Raw genomic sequence first — 21,843 nt, forward strand, 5'->3', positions numbered from 1 at the left:
AATGCACTCCAGTCCAGTGCGGGGCAGCAGTGAGTAAACGCACCTAAATCAACACAAGACGCCAAGAGAGCGTGCATGTAACGAAGATTGTATTGTTATTTTTGGAATTATGATAACATGAGCTACTGAAAACAACAGAATGATGTCCTCTCTGGAGTATGAGGTTGTCTCTGTTCTGGAGACACTTATACATTCAACAGTAAATGAAATGAGTACAATTCTGACGCAAACTACAGCAGACGAGTCTGTCAGCATGGAGTTTACAGTAAGTTAAGTCTACATAAAGTGTATATAATATGCGTTCATACATTTGCGACAATAAACACAACGTGTTTAATAAATGATATGCAAGTTGGACCAAATACAAGTATCTTTTTATTAAGCTGAACATTCATAATAATACTCTTATTAACACCAACTAGTAAAAAGCTGTCATGATTAGATATTATTCCAAGACTCAGGAAGATTCATTTTGCTGACATGCAGTCAGGGAACAATACAGAAGAAACACTGGAGGTTTCATTCTGGTCGTTCAAAGGGCAGTCCTTCGAGGGAAGTTAAGATACAGGCATATAAATAGATGTTTTAATCACTGTTCTAAACAGTTTGTTTGGTTAAATCCTATTGATCATATAATCATATCATTGTCAGCACAATGTTCCTGCAACTGTCATATTCCAACTATTCAACTCCCTGAAAACTACAGTTGAGCATGTGATTATATCAAGAAGCATATGCATTTATAACATTAACTTTGGGTTGCTTTAAAAGTATACATGTTTTAAAACAATATGAATAGAATATATGGATATGAATAAATTAATTTATCTAATAATAGCATAGTTTCTCAGTTTCTACACTGGTTGTACTGCATCAGTCATGCTTAACCATTCAAACCTCAGTAAAAAAAAAACTGTTCAAACCACGGCAGACATTTAAATGGTTTCCACTACACATTTTATTTAAACATTACAAATCCTGCAAGTTTAACCATTAAAACCAGTACATTTGAATGCTTTCTACTGTGTTTTGGAACCCAGGTAGACACTCCTTATCCATTAGGATTTGCAGGTTTTAAGATCCCACAAACGGAAGGCAAAGAATTACCAATTGAGACACAACTTATAATTTATAATTCACTATATATATATATATATATATATATATATATATATATATATATATATATATATATATATATATATATATATATAAAATATAATATAATATAATTTCTATTAGGGATGCTCCAAGCAATTGGCCAGAGATTGGTATTGGCCGATTATCACATTTCTTGACTCGGTTGGTACTCATCAATCTAGACGATCTCATGAACCAAGCAGAGAAAGACACACATCAGCAGTGGTCAAACACATGAGGAGGTAAATGATGTGTCTGTTGCGCTCCCAAAACAGCAGGTAAAATATGTACAGATTTATTTGTAATTTATAGGCCTACTTACTTTTATTAAAGAAGTATTGGATGTTGGCGCCAATAGCCTTGTGGTAGTGTGCGTTGACATATAGCACTAACATGGTCACGGTAACCCGAGTTCGATTCCCAGCTCGAGGTTCTTTGTCGTTCCTTCCCCTCTTTCTGTTCCCAATGCTTTCCTGTCAAAAAATCTCTACTGTCCTATCATAATAATAGGCTTTTTATGCATCAAATATGCACTACAAATTTTCTTATTGATTGAGACATGCTGAATTGTTCCTGCATCGTTTGCAGTGTCTCCAAATCACATTATCAGTCATTTTTCTTACCATTTTAAAAATCTGTTTTGTCCATTATTTTCTGTAAATCTGCTTCTGACCATTACACGTTCACACTAGATCATAGGTGTCAAACAAAGTTCCTGGAGGGCCTTAGCTTTGCCCAGTTTAGCTTTAACCCTAATTAAACACACCTAATCAAACTAATTGAGTCCTTCTGTGTTGTTTGACACCTACATGTAAGCGTGTTGAAGTAGGGTTGGAACTAGAATGTGCAGGGCTCACTGGTGCTAATTATTTTCAACAAAAAGGCGCTAAACTCTGCCCAAAAAGTCGCTAGATTTTGTCATACTTTATATTGCAAATTATCACTATAGGTCAGTATAGGGGTATTTTAATTTACACTACACTTTATGTAAGTATGTCAAATTAACTAAATTTATTGCTGATTAAATACAGTATATCAATATAGATGTGTAGTGAATTTGCAGTAATCTCCCAGACGTAATAAACTCAGGCAAGTTCTGAAACTCTCACATAAAATTTCTGTGATTGTGAACAAGAAAAGAGCAAACAGTCAAATTAAATTGTTAAAATAAAGGAGAAGCAGATTGCTTTGACTGTACAAGGGAAATACCTTCACACTGCCACTGCTAAATCATTTGCCGTCGGTACGCAGAGGGATGATCTGCTGTCAGGCTGCAGGTGGGAGAGGCTGTTGTACGAGGACTGGGCAATAAATGACTGTACTGGGCCACCTGTCGGTGCTCTTAGGCGTGTTACACAAGAGCGTATTGGGTTGTTTCTGTGCTGCTGTGTGGGTGTGTCTCTCTTTTTTCCCTCTCTCGTCCTGTCCCGTTCCTGTTTCTAGGTTACCCCGCCCTAATTGGACGTGCTGCGTGCGTGCGCTGTGGTTGGTGCTGGGAGAAGTCAGCATCTTTTGAAAAGGAACCGACGGAGTCAGATCGCTGGGGGGAGAGACGGAGAGTTTTCTAAGAGTGTGGCGTTCGTGTGAAACATATCATAGTGCTACTGGTTGTTTATGAATTGTGAACATTAAGGTGTTCTCTCCCTTTTTCCTCTCCCCTCCAATTTTTGTGATTGTCAAAATACCGTTTGATAAAGCTGTGAGCTGAGCGCCGTAGGGGCTGAGCGCCATTTACTTTGACACTGATTTTCTCCTGTTTTTTCGTTTAGTTAAGGAGTAAGGGTAGTGTTTGTAATTTATTTTCTTCATTTATTTTTGATTCAGTAGGTAAGTTATCTTCGGGGTGGAGTTAGTAAATGTTTTGTTTGTTATTTTGGCCTTGCTCAGCCCTGAAGCTTTTTGTTTGCGCTCATTTATTTTGTTTATTGTAAATACAAACCTTTTCCACCTTCTCACAATAAAAGAACCTTAAAGGTCATTTAAAAATCAAACCTGCTACTGTTTATTTATTCTCTCTATAATTTTTATGTTCGACTTCAGCCCTAGACATTTTTGAGGTCGTAACAGGCGGGGAAGGGGCCGACGGCATCACCCGCAGCTTGTTGAGAAGAGTAGGGACGGTACAGTATGGACAAATGACAGTCTATAAAAATCTCCAGTAACAGACAAAAAAGTCGCTAGATTTGTCGCTAGTCGCTTTTTTGAAAATTTGTCGCTAGGGGGTTCTGAATAGTAGCTAAATCTAGCAACAAAGTCGCTAAGATGGCAACACTGGCAGGGCCCCTGCACTAGATGGTTATAAGAAATGTGTTTAGAGAATAATATGCAACGTCCCTCTTTTATTCTCGTAGTTGAGGAGAGATCTACACTTAAGTAGCATACTTGTGAAAATGCGCTTTATGCGTTATAATGCTTAATAATAATCAAAATCTCTACTCTGTATTGGCCGATCACCACCACAAGGAATCGGTACTTAGTATCAGCTGCAAAAATCCTGATTGGAGCATCCCCAATTTCTATTATATCCTTTATAAATTGTTTTACCAAATCTAAGACGGTGAATGTGTTGGGTTTTTTTAGATGGTCTGTCATCTACATTATTGTGCATATCTAATGCTGTTTTGATCCCTAACTAACTAACTGATAGCTTAATTAAGGCTCCTTTATGATTTGTTTACCTCTATATTTAAGGACCAGCTGAACAGTGTGTTGGAGCATAACGCAAAAGAAGCTGTGAAGAAAATATGCCAGATTTTCTCTGCACTCCTGCATCATGATATAAGTCCAAGTGCTCAAGAAACAAGACCAAAGCAAGTTGAGCAATGGCAAAAAGCTCATCTGGAAGTAACTGACCTACCAGATATTGATCTTTACAGAAGTTATTCCACCGACCAGCTATCAGTAGGTGAGATTATGCTTCATCTACACCACTTTGCTTCTCAGTGCACATCTTTAAGATTCATGATTCGTTGTGTCATTGCAGTCTCTGCTGATAAAATTGCTGTTGTTGTGAGCTGGAATGGGGAGGAGGACGTACACACCAAGCATGTGAAAACAGTAAGTCGTTCACAGATAGTAAAATGCAACAGTTAAGTTCTAAAGCTTTCTTTTAATTACATTTAGTCTTTTAGCAAACGCTTTTGTCCAAAGCGGCTTACAATTGATGAGGTGTTCCGCAATTCAACAAGAGGCAATACATATGAGAAGTGCTATTTATTAAACATAACTTGTTTATGCTCAGAGAATTTAGTGCTATAGTATGAGTTTTTTTTAGAGAGGGAGAGAGGTAGAGGGTGCTTCATTAGGTGGTATTACTGTCGAAAGGTTATTGTAATGGTATCGCATAAACTTTTTCATACAGATATAAAGTAAAATGAGCTCAGGGATTAGGATGTTCATTTGTAAAATAACACATTCCAGTGTGAATGCTGAATTTCACCCACAAAAATCTTATGTTAGTTCTTTGCCTTACTGTAAAATGAGTGTTTAAAAATTAAATTTTTATAAATATTATAAAAATAAACATATGACACCATGGACCACAAGATTGTTTTATGCTGCACAGGTGTACTTGTGGGAATAGTGCGAGTAATAATCAGAAAAATTAAAAAATTCAAAGATTATTAGAATAATAGGTCTTAAAGACATTTTGTATGTGTCCTAACGTAAATATATAAAAACATACTTTTTGATTAGTGTTATACACTGCTAGTGCTAAGAGCTTCATTTGGACAAATTTAAAGGAGATTTTCTCAGTATTTTATACCAGATCTTCAAATAGTTGGTTTTTGCCAAAAACTGTAAGTGAGCAATTCTAGCGTTACTGATGTGACATTTGCATAAAAATGTCACATCCGTCAAAGCATTAATTCACATGGAAAGTATTTGTTAACATTATATTGAAACATCTGTTTAAATTTTACAAAACAACTAACTACAGAGTTATGGGATCAGAAAAATATCAGTCTGTAAGCAGTTTTTTATATTTTAAATAAGGAAAATAGACATGCGTTATGGATGTGACCAAAAAAAGTGCACGTTTACAGTTTACAACATACTTTGTAGAAATTCTGTGAATTAAACTGCACAACCCAAATTAAACAACGCCAATCAAAAGGAAAATAGTTGCTCTCTACAGAACAAAAATGATTGATTTTATTTGACATTTTTGCATTTATGAGGAAAAAGCTGAGATTTGGATGTGACATCTTTCCATTACTGATGTGACAGATTTTAAAATTGTGACTTTGGTAAATCAAATATAATTGTTTGAAAATATTGACAGACGGATGTTTGAGTATTTTTTAAAGTACTGTACAATACAAGCCTACACAAAAAAAAACTGTGTGGCTCCTAATGCCCCAGTATATTTATGGGGACTCTATACTGCTCAGTGAGCGGCGTCTTTCGGATAAAAAATCCCCTAAAAACTTGTACAGGGCTTTGGGTGTCCAGAAAAGTGTTATGTAAATGTAAGGAAATTATTATTATTGTCATTTTTTGAAAAAATTCAGACGAAAAATGTAGTGACTTTTTTACCCTACACATTTTAGTACAGTTGTTAAACATTTCTTCCATGTAAACCTATTTTTTCTGTTTTGAAAAGCCTACCAAAATACAGAAGATGGTGATTCTTGCGGACGAAACGTTGGTCGATTGTTCAGAAAGTGGCGACCATCCTCAATTTGTGCTGCTGCAGGACAGTGATTCTGTGGAAGAAGAGCAAAATACAAATTCCCCAGACACTCAGGATGGTGCAATAGAATCTGTAAGTTCAAGTGTTTCAAAAAGCGCAGATGCGCAGTCGAGCCGTCGGAAGAAAGATAAACCGTTCAGCTGTGAACATTGTAAAAGGACATTCGAGTCGCCTATTCTGCTGAAAGCCCATCAGGTCGTTCATGTCAAATCGGAAAAGACCTTCATCTGCTCGCAGTGTGGTCGACGCTTCGGCAGTAAAGACACCTTGGATGTACACTATCAACTTCACACCGACAACAGCCCTTATGTTTGCAATAAGTGCGGCAAGATCTTCACTGAGCACAAACAGCTGCAGAGTCACCAGAGGGTTCATAACGAAGACAGGACTTTTATCTGTAAAGTCTGTGGGAAGTCTTTTAATCAAGCTTATGGTCTCAGGAAACATCTTGTCGTGCACTCGACAGAGAAGGTGCATAAATGTGACGTCTGTGGGAAGAGCTTCCACTTTCGTAACAATCTACTTCGCCATCAGAGAATCCATACAGGCGAGAAGCCGTTCACCTGCCAGACGTGTGGGCGAAGTTTCAATCAACTCGACACGCTGAAGGCGCACAAGCTAACGCATACTGGCGAGAGACCGTACAAGTGCAAAATGTGCAATAAGGGCTTTGTCCAGAAGCAGATCCTCCGGTTGCATGAAGGAGAGCATGAGGGAGAAGGTGGATACAGCTGCTTTATATGTGATATGCTTGTGGGATGCAAAAATTCCCTTCAAACACACTTAGCCGTCCACGAGGGACAGACTCCAGTTGTCTGTTTGGTGTGCGGAGAAAGCATTGTGTCCACTTTGAAATCTCACCAACACAATGCCTTGAAAACTCAGCAATACAAGGCCATGAAACTTCGCCAACATAATGCCTTGACATCACAGCAACGCAAACACACCATCACTACCAAATTCAGCTGTAGTCTGTGTGGTAAGTTCTGTCGGAGTTTTGCCGGTTTGAACCTTCACAAGATGATTCATACAGGGGAAAAGCCATACAGCTGCTCAGAGTGTGGGAAGCCTTTCCGGCAAAAGAACAGCCTTAAGACTCACCAGACCTTACATACCGGCGAAAGACCTTTTAGTTGTGTGGAGTGCAGAAAAAGCTTTCACACTTTGGCAAATCTACGTCGACATGAGCGCATACACACTGGAGAAAAGCCGTTCAAGTGTGGCATATGCGAGCGGAAGTTTAACCAGTCCAATTCACTTAAAGCTCACATGCACATCCACACAGGGGAAAAGCAATACGTGTGTGATAAATGCGGGAAGAGCTTCGCTTATCTAAGAAATCTCAAGTCCCATAAATGTTTGCAGGTTTAAAGAGTTTGTTGAGGTGAAATTAAAAATGTAGTTTTTTTGTCATTGAAATGGTGTTTTCAGATTAATGTCAATGTGCTTCATTGACTTTAATTGTATTAACAAAAAACTTTTGCTTGCCACAAAAAGAAATAACACCATACATTATTTGAGTAATCGATGAGTTAAATCTGTTATTTGAAATTCTGTCATCACCCAAAAGTCATCTAAATGCAAAAGTATTGCAGTCAGTAGATTCAGTTTGGGCTTTTCACATATAAACATTGGTCAGAGAACATACACAGAAACTGAATTAAAGAAGTGACAATGAGCCTCATCGGTTTTTGTAGAAGCAGCATGACATGGAAGACTGAAACTCGTTGGTTTGAATGCTGGAAACGTTATTCACCTTTTGTTCATAAGTTGTAAATTTCATTTGTTATCTTTTAAAGTGAAAATATGTTAAGAAGACTTGGATTACACCCCAATCCATACTAATTTATCTTTCAGTCTGGGGTGTCAGAGGTTGAGCGAATACAATTGCAGTAAAGGGAGAGAATCTCTCTGAAAATATCTTCATTTGTTTCAAAGATGGACAGATTCATATGAGGTTTGGAATGTAATGAGGACCTGATTGTCATTGTGTGAGTGAACTTACCCTTTAAAAGGGATCTATGGGTGTGTTTTGATTATTTGATGTGGTAAGTTCTTCAGTTCGTTGAAAATATCTCTGTAAAAGTTTTTTTTTTTTAAAGTTTGAATGTTGAATTCAAGTTCATGTTAAATAAACTATATTGTGCTTTGTTACAATTAATAAAAGTCATCATATTATAGGCTTATAGTGTTTTGTTGCATTGCAACGTTTTTTGGTGCATTGTTCAAATGGTTGGGAAAATTGTTGTTTTTTTTTACTCAGTAACTTTAAGTGTTTAAGATTGCTTTTAAAAATGGCTAAAATCAAATCAGAATATTTCACAACTGATATAGTATTTCTTTGTTGGTCATTTTTTAGTTTACTTTTAGGACTTAAAGTAATCAAACATGCATACAAACCTACGTTTTATTAAAGAGGTCATTATGACTTATATAAAAAAATATAACTTAGGTCATTTTTAGCTGGTCTGTCTAATGCCGAGACTGCATGATTTTAGCCCCGGTGTTGACTTGCTGACAGGTTTTGAGAAATCGCTGACAACTGCCTGAGATCACAGGCAAATCAGTGCCAATCACAATAACACAATCTGAACTATACGTGATCAATATCAAAGACGTGATCCGTGAGATATTTGGCGTGCTAAATATCTAGAGATGTCGGCGATTCAAAATCATGCCGTGTAAAATTAGTTTTTGACTAAAAATAACATCAGCGATCACCTACAGCCAATAAGAGAGCAGCATCCGCTAGTGTGGGTATCTGCTGGCCAGCGGGAGGTTGGGGGAGAAGTTAAAAGCGCTCATTTTAAGTTTATTTGGACCGAAGAAATGGAGGGAAAACTAGTGTAATTTTGGCAGGAGCTCCCGTGTGTGTTTGACGTGTCATCTGAGCAATATCACAATCGGGTCGAAAACGAAAAAAAGCTCCCAGGTGAGCAAATTTACATTTTCTACCCCACTAAAGGGTTCTTTCTTATTATGTATTTAATAGCAAAAGATATGCTACATGTTTTTAGTTATGAGACGTAGTTTAGACAAAGTTGTCGGTGATTCTTCCTATTATAAAGTCATGCATTGTGAACCCCCTGTCGCCGATCTATCTCACAGTGTAAATAAAGCAGCGACAAAATCCTAGCCCAGATAGTTATGCAGTGTGAAAACATCTGACACGACTACTTTGAAAATCATGCAGTCTGAACTCGCCATCAGCTGTCTTTCAATGTGAAAATTATTGTTGCGTCCAATCAAATTAAAGTAGGCGTGGTTTACATTTCATACACCGAAGAAGAGGGAAGCATCAGTTTAACATTGCAAGAGCACGAGGCAAGATTAAAGAAGCAAAACATTTTAATAACTATTGCAAAGTGTTAAACAACTTACATTAATATACAGTAATATTTACGTAAATTGAGTAGACATTCATAGTACTGGTTCAAGCCTCGGCTGGGTCAGTTGACATTTCTGTGTGGAGTTTGCATGTTCTCCCTGTGGGTGGTCTGGTTTCCCCCGCAAGTCCAAAGACATGTCACATGCTGTATAGGTGAATTGGGTAAGCTAAATTGTCTGTAGTGTGTGTGAATGAGAGTGTATGGGTGTTTCCCAGTGATGGGTTACAGCTGGAAGTGCATCCGCTGTGTAAAACATATGCTAGATAAGTTGGCAGTTCATTCCGCTGTGGCGGCCCCTGATTAATAAAGGGACTAAGTCTCCTTACAGAACATCTGTCACATTTATAACTTTATCATAACCTAAGACAAAACAACTAATAAAAAATACTCACTAAGCATTTAATTTCTTACTCCCCTTTTCAGCAGACCATTAATCCTGCTTCTACTACATCTCAATGACTGCTTTCGGTTTCAGTGGCTATGTTAATAAAAGAGGTAGATTTAAATTTAAACACAATGTTCAAAATCTTTGTCAGATGTACGTACATTACTAACTAAAATTTAGTCCAGACATTTTAATTTATAAATCAGTTTCTTTTTGTATGTAGAACAATTTTACTGACTGAAAAAAAGGAGAAAAAACAACATCCGTTTGTGGTCAGCCATACATCCTTGTTGTGAGGCCTATATGTATTTCTTAGAAACACTGGTGTAAGTGAATACAAGTGAATGTGATTTTCTGGGTTATGAAATGAGTAAGTGGAAATTCCCAAAAGCATTGTCAGCATCTGGCCCCTTTAAATTCGTGACACACACTCCCTGTGAAGTAATGAGGCTGTATGTATTCATCATAGAAGTTTATTTTAATGAATAACACAGTAAATGTCTGGTTAAATTTAAATGCTTTATAAAAATGTTATAGATCTCAATAACATCATACATATTGCTTATTATTTGAGCTTGCAGTAATACACAGGAGATTGATTGATTGAATGTATGGATATATTCTTATAATAAAATATAGATGAGAAAATGATATGAGAAATGGTGAGAAAGCAGCCGTTAAGAAAACATAGCAATTTCATGAGAATAAAAAGCCTAGAATGAGAACAAACAGAACCGTAAGTTGCTTGATGTTTGCAGAGAAACAGGCAGAGTTTAATAATGATGAAGGGAACAGAGCCGGATTGGAAAGATTTTGGCCAGAGGAGCACATGGGTGTAGTTTTTACCAGCTGAGTATTATTGTTAAACCACTGACTGATATACAGAATGACGACAGTGGAGCAGTCCCATGGATTCCCATCAAGATGAATACGTTTGAGCTTTCTCAAAGGCATTAGAGTTCCATCTTCCATTGAGCGCAGTTGATTTGATTTCATATCTAGTTCATGTAGTTTTACTAAGCCTTCAAACTGTGTTGGATGAATTCTCTGGATATAGTTTCTGTCCAAATGGAGCTCTTCCAAACCAACAAGGGCAGAAAACAATCTGCTGGGCAAATATCTAAGCTTGTTGTTTTGCAGGTGGAGCTTTGTGAGGTTTCTTAAAGATGCAAAGATGTCTTCTGGAAGGTTATGGAGAAAATTGAAACTCAGATCTAGGTCTTTCAGTGCAGACAGATCATTGAAGGCATCTGGTAAGATGAAATGCATCTTATTGTTGGACAAGTCTAGAACCCTAAGGTTTTCAAGACCTTTAAAAAATCCAACAGGTATGGTTTCTATCTGGTTTTCGTTCAGCAATAGCTCCCGCAACCTTGTAAGATTAGTGAGTAACTCTCTATAAAGTTTTGACAAGTTGTTATGGCTGAGTTTCAGGGACTGTAGTCGGTGCAGATTTTTAAAGGAGAACTTTGAAATGAAGCTGATATGATTGTTCTCCAGATTGAGCTCCTTCAGATTCTTATGAAAGAGGTGATTTGGAATCTTCGTGAGGTCGTTGCTGCTAATATCCAGTTGCTTAAGCTGCCTCAGTTTCTTAAATGTGTGAGAGTGAAGCTTCGAAATGTGATTGTTGTCTAATTGTAGATCCTTCAGTGCTGATAGGGGATGAAAGAGGTCTGGTGGGATCACAGAAATATTATTGCTGTCCAGCTGGAGCTCTTTTAACATAGTCAGGTTTTTGAACATGTTGTTTGGAAGCGATGTCAGTTTGTTATGATACAAATTAAGGTTTTCAAGCTTCCCCAAGTCTTCGAACACATGCTGCGTTAGTGTCTGCAACTGATTGAAACTAAGATCCAAATAAACCAGCTGAGAAAGACTTCTAAAGGAACCATTGGAAATGGAAACAAGACCATTATAACTTAAATCCAAATGTTTCAGTGAGAGAATCTCTGAAAAAACGTTGTCAGGAATTGAAGTTATGTCATTTTTTTGAAGGTAGAGGCTGGTGAGGTTTGAGGTCTCTTGAAGGACAATGGTAGGGATGCCAGCTAGTCCATTTAGACCAAGATCGAGATGATTTAGCCCAGTGGCACCTTTAAAACTCCCATTGCCAACACTTTTTAGCTTGTTCTTTGACAGATAGAGTTTAGCTAGATAGGTGCAGTTCTCAAACACATTCATCTCGATCATATCGATCATGTTATCTCTCAATTGCAGGTCTGTAAGGGCAAGAGGTCCCTCCAGGACCCCATAGGATAAACTTAATATCTGGTTTATATTCAGATTAAGGGTTTGAAGATTAATCAGGCCATAGAGAAACATCTGAGGCAGGCTTTTAATGGCATTGTTACTGAGATCCAACACTTGGAGGTTTAGCAGCCCCTCAAATTGTCTTGGTGTCAGTGCTCTCAGTCTATTTCCTCCCAGGTGTAGATGCGTAAGACCTCTCACGCTCTGCCAGTTGGTATTCAGTGACAAATTGAAGACATTTTTGGTGAGATCGAGAACCCTCAATTCATGGAAAGTTTCATTTGGGAGAGCCTGAATCTTATTACGTGTAGCATAAAAATGCTTGGTACCATTAGGCAGAGGAGGGAACTCAAGGAGATTTGTGTTCCAACATGTTACAATGTCAACATCAACACACGAGCAGGATATCGGACAGGCATCAACTGCTGCGATGAGATCCAGAATTATCAACAAAGGCCAAAACATTCTTAAAGATGTAATCTGCAAAGAAACCCACAAGTTACTTTTGTTACACAATGTGAAACTAAGCATTTGTACATTTAGATCTGAAATGCAGGTATGCGGCTGGATGAGCATTTAGATCTATTCAAGCTTAGATGAAACCAAGGCGTGACATCAATGCTAGCCAACTTGACAAATCGTCAGCTTAGAATTATAAGGTTCTATCTGACATTTTTGTCAAAATTGAGTTATTGACATATTACTAAATGACAATTTATTTACATTATGGGATGTTTTTTTATAAGTTGTTTACATTTTAAGACTTTTTATTTAAAAACAAAACAAAAACAAATGTTACACACATACTGTTTGCCATGGAATGCAAAAACTTTGAAGCTCAATATGTCAAAATCATTCAGAATGCAGATAGAACCTTATAATTCCAAGGTGACAAAATGTGTAACGCAATCAGTGCCAATCATTTCTTCAGTGTGCTGAATTTTAATTTAATCATGACATTAGTGCTTGTTCTGGATAAGTGGATTTTTTGAAGGAGAATTTTATTGTCTTACTGAAAAAGTCATATAAAACATGGAGACACAAAAATGAATGTGAGAATTATTGACTCATTGAGATATCTAAACAAATTATTACAAATGCTCGCACAAGAACAATATACAGTGGTGAAAGCTAAGTGGGTTTTTAATTGAGCCAGTTAATGATTCAATGTCGTATTTATAAATTGATTCACTTGTTTCATTGCTGAATGAATCAGCTTTCTAAACGAGTCAATTGAATGACTCTCAGGCCATCATATACTGGCAAATTTCTTTCAAATTTAAAAGTTCCATGCATTTTTCCAACATGTCTTAATTTTGTATGAATACGTATTTTAAATACAAAGCTTTTAAAGTTATTTGTGCAGTTGTTTGCCTCTATTTTCTGCACAATGGAGAGACTTGTAGATTTTTATTTGCTAACAACCTTACAATGCCTTTGTATATGACTTTGTAACAAATACAACTCAGTTTCCAAACATCAAAAATGAGAATTTGAAAGTGCTTGAGAGGCTTTTTTAACTTTGAAAAACCGGTAGTCACAGTGGCTGATGAGTCAAAAGATAATGTCAAGCCCCGTGTGCAATATTTTAATAAAACCGACGGAAAATCTTTGTCACCATTATTGTAAATTATATTTAGAGATTAGACATTAAACCTTGAATGGTAATGCTCATTTAAACATCACAAATTTGCTAGTTATGTTTATATGCAAACAATGTATGTTTTAGCTGCTTTTATATTTTGATATAATTACATAATTATAAAATTAATACATAAATGAGCTTACCTGCACGAACAGCCAGCTTGCAAACTACAATGGTTTTGAAAGTAATACGTGCATTATTTCAGCAGCATAGCATAATAATGACCTGTCAGCAGAACAACAGAGCTTCAAAGACTCTGTTTATGATGTCACATGCGATACATCCTCAACCACAAAGTAAAACCCCACCACAGCAAGACAGAACTCAGCAAACAGCTGAGACTTATTGCAGTGTGTAGCCAAAACATTAAATTCACATCCAAGAACAAAAAAAAAAAAATGACCAAACCCCCAGGCAGAGGTGGAAAGAGTATTAAAATCTACGCAAATAAAAGTACTGTTACTTCCAAAACATTTTACTTAAGTAAAAGTAAAGTTACATGTCTTTCAATCTACTCAAGTAAAAGTACAAATGAATGTACTCATGAGTAAAGATTAACTTTTTCTCAAAAGAGACAAGAGGATATAAACCTCCAATTAGTTGTTTTTATTTGAATAAACAACTTTAAAAATTAAAGACCAATAACAAAAAATATTTACATTAACATTTAGTCATTTAGCAGACGCTTTTATCCAAAGCGACTTACAAATGAGGACAAGGAAGCAATTTACACAACTATAAGAGCAACAATGAATAAGTGCTGTAGACAAGTTTCAGGTATGTAAAGTGTATAAGAACCAAAACATAAGTTTTTTTTTTTTTTTTTTTTTTTTTTTTGTAGTACAGTTAGTGGTAGAGCCAGAGAGGCAATTGCAGATTAGGAAGGGAAGTGGAGACTAAATAGTTGAGTTTTTAGTCTTTTCTTGAAGACAGCGAGTGACTCTGCCATTCTGATGCAGTTAGGGAGTTCATTCCACCAAGTGGGCAGATTGAACGCGAGAGTTCAGGAAAGTGATTTCTTCCCTCTTTGGGATGGAACCACGAGGCGACGTTCATTCACAGAATGCAAGTTTCTGGAGGGCACATAAATCTGCAGAAGTGAGAGAAGATAAGAAGGACAACCCTCGGATGGAAGGCCTTGATTTGTTTGCTGGTGTCTTCTGCATACACTGCTATAGACACTGCTATAGACACTGCTTTATCTGTCGAGTGACATTATTTACATTTAAAATAATTTTTTATTTACAACATTTAATTGAAACTTTTAATTTCTGTTTGCTCTTTTGTAGCTTAGCAATAAAACAAACTAAAAAGGTAACATCAAATTAGAAAGTTACGATATGTGTTAAATACATTCACCCCAACCCTCCCAATCATACTCACTGTCCTCTCAGATGGGATGCTGGGCCAAATCAAAGGTTAAAATGGGCCAACTTTGGCCCGCGAGCCCTACTTTGGACTTCTCTGCAGACGTTATGGTATGTATGCGATAGTGTTTTCTTTGCTCGCCAAAGCAGATGTTTAAACAGAATTTGAAAATAAACATTAAATTTAGGGTCTGGTGAAGGTGTGGTGAAGTCCTGTTTACATGCAGATGTTATCCCTTTTGCTAGTTTCTTTTTACACATCCACTCCAAAACAAACTCTTCTTTATTCAGTCTGACTAAAAAGAAAAATAATGTAATCCATTGTTGTGGCCAAAAGATGGCGCAGTCGCTCAATCAGAAAACTAATGTCAATTTGTCAGGAATCTATAGTGAACAACATTGATACAAGAACAACATTGATTTGTACTGAAAAATACTGATATTATGAGTTTCCAGTGACCTGAAATAATCTACATTCAGTCAAATGACTGAAACAGAAGTCCCTCTTCTGTGACTAAAGACCCTACTTTATCATTTACTCAACTTTATCTTAGTTTTTCTGTGTCAGTAAACACTCCATGTTTATAAGAAAACAGTGCAATCCGCATTTTTTTTTACAAACACTCCATTACAAGGACTCAATATTAATAATAATAATAATAATAATAATATTTTTTAAAAACTGCTAAACTAACTTAAACATGTCATCCATTGCAGATTTCTGGTGATTTAATGTGCTTCATTTATTCTAATTTGTAAGTCGCTTTGGATAAAATATTCTCCTGAATGAATAAATATAGGCGTAACAGTGGTGCAGTGGGTAGCACGATCCCCTCACATCAAGAAGGTCGCTGGTTCGAGCCCTTTAATAGTTCTTTTTATATCCTCATAACTAGTTTTTCCACTTTCTTTTTATAATAGTCATGTTGTTTTGTTTCATTCTTTTGTTTTCTTTTGGGCTTAGTCCCTTTATTAATCATGGGATTCCATCGAGGAATGAACCACCAACATATCCAGAACATGTTTTTACACACTGGATGCCTTTCCAGCTGCAGCCCATCACTGGGAAACATCCATACACACTCATTCACACACTACCCAATTCACCTGTACTGCATGTCTTTGCACTTGTGGGGGAAAAGCACCCACCCAGAGAAAACCTACGCGAACACGGGTAGAACATACAAACTCCACACAGAAATGCCAACTGACCCAGCCGAGGCTCAAATCAGTGACCTTCAGGTTGTGAGGCAACAGTGCTACCCACTGCGCCACCACACCGCCCTTGTTTAGTTTTATATTCACAATATAGTAATGCCAGTCAAACATTTAATGTTTGTTCATGTGTTACAATGACTTCAAAACTTTTTTGCTATAAAGTTGACTTTAAAACTAAAATTTAAGGCAACAAACTTCAGGACATTTTTGAGAACGTAAATCTAGTCAAGTGCAGTTATTGGGTTGAAAGTTGAGTCAACTCAAAAATGTCCAGATGTTTGTTAACTTAAAATTATACGTTGAGACAACTTTTTACTGTAGCTGAACATGTATTAGGCCTATGTAGTTATGTATTTTAATCCATTTTAATTTAATTAATTTCATTTAACAATGACTTTAATGAATTTAACAATAATTATTTTCTTTATCAACACAACGCAATGTTTAATGCAAATCATTATGCTGACAACAATGCATAAATATTATTTTTTCTCTTTGTTGTTTTAATAACAATAATCTCAAATATATGATTAGAAATGATCGAAAAGATAACATTACTTAAAATGTGCATTGTAACAGATTACATAACTGGCTACATGTATCATCATGCTGTTTGTAATCCGAAACTAACGACCATTTTTTCAGTAACCGCACCAGCACTTTTCAGAAGCACTCAATTTCTCCCGGATTGAGCTGCACTGCCGTACAGTGTCCAGCAGGAGGAGTGGTCCGCTTTTATTATGGCCAGACTTGTTTGTCAGTCGACGAGTCTGTTACTTGAATGAATGAACAGTGTCTTTAGGACCATGGGGGAAGGGTGTGCATAAGTGTGTGTGACTGTGTATGTGTGTGTGAGCGTCCGCCGCAGCCCTGCCCAGCCTATTCTTTCTCCTGACGTCCTTCCTTGATGCCAGTGTCACACGCTGCTGGGGATGAACATTTTACAGCCACTGTACAGTTTTTATAAGCTAAGCTATACCGTCTGGGAGCATTGACAGACGGACTGCCTCTGCGAAAAGGATATTGCCCACCGGTGCCTGTCGGGACGGGAGTGCACTCGACATACGCTTAACAGTTTGCATTTCGTACTGTATCCGCCGATGTTTATTTATTAATATATTGTTTTCCTGGAAATGTGCACAGATGAGTCTTTGAAGGGGACACCGCGTCCGTGGGAGTGGTTTATTTTCTTCTGGACAACCCAGACTCTTTGAAAAAATGGGTCTGTTTTCATCTGTTTGATGCTGCGGTAGCTCTGTTTTTCCTATTCTGTTCTGCTTTTGTTTTCTTTCGTTGTGTCTCGTGATCTACAGTCGACTCAACATACAAAAAACTCGCTGGTATGGGACATTTTTGTTTAGCTCAGGACAAAATGATCTATTGTTCCGGCTAGCCGAACCACCACAGACATGAGCATCATAGTATAGCCTTTTTATCTTTGTTCTCATCCCATCAGTATTGTGCATAGCATCCAGCAGACTTGGGCGAAAATGAGGATTGTTTAAGAGGGAAAACACTATAGTGGTGGTCGGAGAGGGCAGCGATAGCCTCTCGATACTGGCTCGGCTGCGGACCGGGTCTGATTCAATTAGCAACTGTACGCGGAGCCCTGCAAATAAAGGCAGCGTTGCTGAAAGCTGAAGCTCAGGGACGATGTCTTCTCGCGCAGCGCTGCAGCCGGGGAACGACAGGAATGCAGACCACGTAAGTGTAAAGCTTTCTTACGTCATTTAGTTCCACTTGACAAACGAACCATTAGAACGTTTGTCGTCAAAAGTGGAGAAGGGAAGTGATGAGGCTCGCTTTTCCAAACATCAGAACAGAAAGGAGAATTCGACTTCTCTTTTACGTCATCAATTAATATTTACGACATCCTGGCAATTAATGTTGTTGTTTTTTTTTTGTATTAATGTTGAAATGCAAGAGTGTGTGTTTGAGTTTTTCGTGTTGTAGTTCAGTTTGTTGTTCATACACACTTAAAGGTATATATTTGTTTCCTTGTTTAAACTAGTTACCTTTTTAAAATGAGCTAAAACAACACAATTCTTGAGATTTCATAGGGACAACTTAATTGTTTATGTTCAATCCACATAAATTTGTTTAAAGTGTTAAGTTCACTTAATTTGTGTTGAGACAACATGAATGAATTGTGTGGAACCCTGCCTTCTTTTTACAGTGCAGGTTAAAATATATTTCCGGAAAAACAAAGCAGACATGTCGGCTACATTGTATTTATGCTAAACAATAGCTGCTAAAGTTAATGTACAATTTCTCACTGAAAAACACAAAACCCTCATAATTATATGTGGGGGAATATGTATAATGTATGCACCAATTAACTAAACAAAACGAAAATTTGTTCCCTCCTTACGAATATAACCATGGTTGTACTACAAATCAAACAAAAATTGTAGTCAACCCACTGTAACCACAAATTAACCATGTTTTGTTATACTAATCTTAGTTTAACATTAATTTAGCTAGTTTTATAATTATTAAACCGGGTTTTTTGTATTATAGGCCTAAAACTTCTTCATTTTCTTGTTCAGAATGAAGTGTATTCGATGAATTATGACATCATCTTTCCAACCATATTTTCATCTTATCCTTATGTTGTAAAATTATTATTAAAAGTAGCCATACATGGTTTTATAATAGTAACAGTGTAACAATTTTTTGTTATTATTCTTATTAGTGCAAAAATAACGGTGTGGCTATGGTAACTTCTAAAACTTGCATTTTTGAGTTTTGATTTATTTTTTTTTTTTTGTAGGCCTAGTAAACCATCATTAATGTTGGCAATAATATGCTCTCAGTCTCAATATAATCATTTTACTAAATCATGGCCATGTTGTAATAATTTGTTCTCTGTTAAATCAAAATGAGGGAGCAAATTAGTTTGACATGGGTGCGATCTTCTTTAATGAGTAAACAGATTAACTTTTAGTAAAGATTTATTATAGTTCTTGGCCACAATTTTATTCAAATGGGTGAATGAAACAGTAAATAATAGAGTTTACCAAATCAAATATGTTTCTTCAATAAACATGCAGTTTTTTTTTTTTTTTGCAATTTTTGCAATTTTTGATAATCATTCTGTTTGTAGCATTTCTGTTTTTTGACAGTTAACATATTTTTATCAGCCCATTGATCAATAAATCGATTCACTCAAAAAGTATAAATTCACTTCGGCTTTTGGTTAATTACGAACTGGACATGTCTGAAAGAGTTCTTGATTTTCAAAAACCTAATATAATAATAAGTGTATAAGTTGTACCGACTTTGTGTGAATCAGTTCAATCAATTCACCAAAGAGAGAGAGTTTAAAGAATAACTGTTAATTGGGGATATTATATGCAGTCATGATAGAATTTATGTCAATGGCAATGATAAGCTTTGGACCTTTTTACCCTATATTGATCTAAGAGCCAATCACACAGCAGGAACGTGCATCAATGAGAATCTAAGGTGTGTTGATATTACAGATGTACCAAATGTTTGGCCACCGAAAATTTATCAGCAAAAAGTATGTTATGCCATTTAAGGGACCCTCTAATTTTGTAGCTTATATACCGTTAAATACCGAAATATATACCGTTATCATTCAATATGGAAAATAATTATAGAGATTGCATTTTTGCTTTATCGCCCAGCCCTAACATTAATTACAATTCATAATCAGTGATTAGTCAAAAGTTTTCATCTCAGTAAAGGTGTAGTTGTTAATAAATTAATAGACTAAAGAGTTAAATTTTTACTAAAACCTGAATTTTTTATAAACAGTATTTTATTCCTACTTGCTCTTTCAGAAATGGCATACGGTGATTATGTATCTAGAGCTATCACTAATGTTTGTTTAGATCTTGCAGAAATAGATGCTTTTGCAGACAATGTATAGCATTTGATTTGTAGATGTTTTATTTACAGACATTTGTGGTTGAAGTTATGTGTGTCCTGATGCAAAATGTTCTTGGCAAACCTCGGGCCTACGAGAAATGAACTAAACCTGCTTAACTTCTTTTATGGCCAGTATACTTTGAATTTAGCTTTCACAGGCCAAGCTATGATACATGTACTCATAGACAGAGCCATAAGTATCAATTTTACATATCAGCTTTTAATAAATTATTTTACTTTCTCTTTTCCTTCCATTTTGGACATTTGGTTGCATATATGTGTATACTCCAAACTAGAATAGTTTGTTTTTTTTGAAGAATTAATTAGCATAATTATACTTATTGTTTATTGTATTATTACATAAATTCTTAAAAGTTAGCTTGTTTGATGATGTGCAGATTTAAATAATGTTGTAAAATGTAGTAAGACCATGCCAAAGTAGCAATACGATTTCATCTGTGGCCAATCTTCGTGCAAATATGGCTTTGACACATTTTGTAATTAACAGTTCAGAACTGCTGTCTCTATTTTCACCTCAAACTGTCACATAATTTGTGGTTGGTGTACTTACTGTTACCAGAGCTCTTTATTATTCAAGTTGGATGCCAGGTTTCAGTTTACCTGGCCTAGGTCTTGAATAGTTCATCAGATGTAAAAGACATCTGCTTTCCGCATTATTACGTCACATGCCACAATTTAATTGCTCGACAGAATGTTGATTGCTTATTGCTACTGTAATCTGAAGTCAGATTATACATTATGCAAAAGGAATCCTAAACTCAGTGACTTAACGGAGAATACAATAGATTGAAAAATATAGCAGCAGATGTCGATTTGCGACAACAAGCTACATTAATGAAGGTTAAATATGAAAGTAATGAAAATTCTGCAGTTTTTGCTTTAATTATCCAGTACCTCTATCTGCACAGTAGCGTGGCATGTCACACAGAGGCACGACAAGTCCTTCTAGAATGATGAGAAGGGATGAGATAGCAAGCAAGATCACAAAGCAAACACAATGCATCCACCAATCCGAGAGGTTATGTAAACACTGTCTAGCCATGGAGCAAGAGTGGAATGGTGATGTCAAAACAGAGCCTGCAAGTGAATACACATATTGCATCTATTGTAGAAAATTGTAATCTGTCAAAAAGACTGTAAACTTATTAGTCTAAAGGACTGGATAAACTGGAGAAGGAAGCCTGAAATGTCCCGTGCATTTACTTATATGAAAATTAATTCATATGCATTTGCCAGTTTTGATTTGATCCAAATGGCAGCCATCTTTACAGCATCACATTGAAGCAACTTAAAGAGTTAGTTTATCCAAAAATGTAAATGATGTTATTGATTACTCCTCTTAAAGCCACTGAGACCTTCAATCATCTTTGGAACACAGATTAAGACACTTTAGATGATATCCAGGAGCTCTCTCATCCTCCATAGACAGCAACGGTGTCCAACTCATACAAAGTTCAGAAAAACACAAAACAAATTCCTCAAAACAGACCATATGTCTTCCGTGGTTCAATCAGAAAATTATCACACTCTAATAATACTTTTGTGCACACACAAAGCAAAAATAATGACTTTATTCTATAGTTTCTTCTCATTGTCAGGAAGCACATTCATGAGAGCGATATTCTCTTTAAGAATGTTGTGCTCAGTTGCATTGCTGACGTTTACTTCAGATGCCACAAAGGAAGAGTATCCAATGCAATGTTACGGCCATACTTAACTTTTTAATTTAGTGGGTAATTCGTATGAATTCATTCAATCTAATTTGTACAATTTAGTGCGATTTCCTCATCACCCAATGACAGTTGGGTTTAGGGGCAGGGTCTGGTGCCATA

At 36.4% G+C, this 21,843-nt stretch overlaps 3 protein-coding genes across 22 annotated transcripts in view; 2 read left to right on the top strand and 1 right to left on the bottom strand.

The window, feature by feature from the left end:
- Positions 1–25: 25 nt before the first annotated feature.
- On the top strand, positions 26–8,014 carry si:dkey-182i3.10. 5 transcript variants are annotated; one of them, XM_087284168.1, is made up of 4 exons: positions 26–265; positions 1,243–4,045; positions 4,124–4,197; positions 5,747–8,014. In XM_087284168.1, the coding sequence occupies exon 4, from the start codon at positions 5,765–5,767 to the stop codon at positions 7,205–7,207; it is 1,443 nt and encodes a 480-aa protein (XP_087140294.1). In that variant the 5' UTR covers positions 26–265; positions 1,243–4,045; positions 4,124–4,197; positions 5,747–5,764; the 3' UTR covers positions 7,208–8,014. The 5 variants fall into 5 exon arrangements, with proteins under 5 accessions (XP_087140294.1, XP_087140293.1, XP_087140295.1 ...); XM_087284167.1 differs by having other exon boundaries at positions 3,832–4,045; XM_087284169.1 differs by having other exon boundaries at positions 3,832–4,041.
- Positions 8,015–10,067: 2,053 nt separating this feature from the next.
- On the bottom strand, positions 10,068–13,780 carry si:dkey-182i3.11. The gene is made up of 2 exons (XM_087284163.1): positions 13,652–13,780; positions 10,068–12,343 (listed from the first exon to the last, which is right to left on the bottom strand). The coding sequence occupies exon 2, from the start codon at positions 12,326–12,328 to the stop codon at positions 10,307–10,309; it is 2,022 nt and encodes a 673-aa protein (XP_087140289.1). The 5' UTR covers positions 12,329–12,343; positions 13,652–13,780; the 3' UTR covers positions 10,068–10,306.
- Positions 13,781–16,972: 3,192 nt separating this feature from the next.
- mark4b (MAP/microtubule affinity-regulating kinase 4b) overlaps positions 16,973–21,843 on the top strand; it is a 90,420-nt gene continuing 85,549 nt past the window's right edge. For 15 of the 16 annotated variants that reach the window (XR_015509415.1, XR_015509416.1, XR_015509417.1 and 12 more), the window contains exon 1: positions 16,973–17,797. Coding sequence is in view for 11 of the 16 variants with exons in the window: in XM_087284172.1 (XP_087140298.1) it covers positions 17,747–17,797 (51 nt within the window). In the remaining 5 variants the exon portion in view is untranslated. Of the gene's footprint in view, positions 17,883–21,843 lie in introns of all 16 variants that reach the window. The other variant, XM_087284184.1, reaches the window with a different exon arrangement.

Source organism: Danio rerio, chromosome 15 (assembly GCF_052040795.2).
Source record: "Danio rerio strain M-AB ecotype USA chromosome 15, GRCz13ab, whole genome shotgun sequence".
Lineage (NCBI taxonomy): Eukaryota > Metazoa > Chordata > Actinopteri > Cypriniformes > Danionidae > Danio > Danio rerio.

Excerpts from the sequence above, each read along its gene's own strand:
- si:dkey-182i3.10 (XM_087284167.1), top strand. The coding sequence starts at position 140 with ATGATGTCCTCTCTGGAGTATGAGGTTGTCTCTGTTCTGGAGACACTT. Across the intron at positions 4,046-4,123 it reads CACCGACCAGCTATCAGTAG|TCTCTGCTGATAAAATTGCT; the intron begins GTGAGATTATGC and ends GTGTCATTGCAG. Across the intron at positions 4,198-5,746 it reads ACACCAAGCATGTGAAAACA|CCTACCAAAATACAGAAGAT; the intron begins GTAAGTCGTTCA and ends TGTTTTGAAAAG.
- si:dkey-182i3.11 (XM_087284163.1), bottom strand. The coding sequence starts at position 12,328 with ATGTTTTGGCCTTTGTTGATAATTCTGGATCTCATCGCAGCAGTTGAT.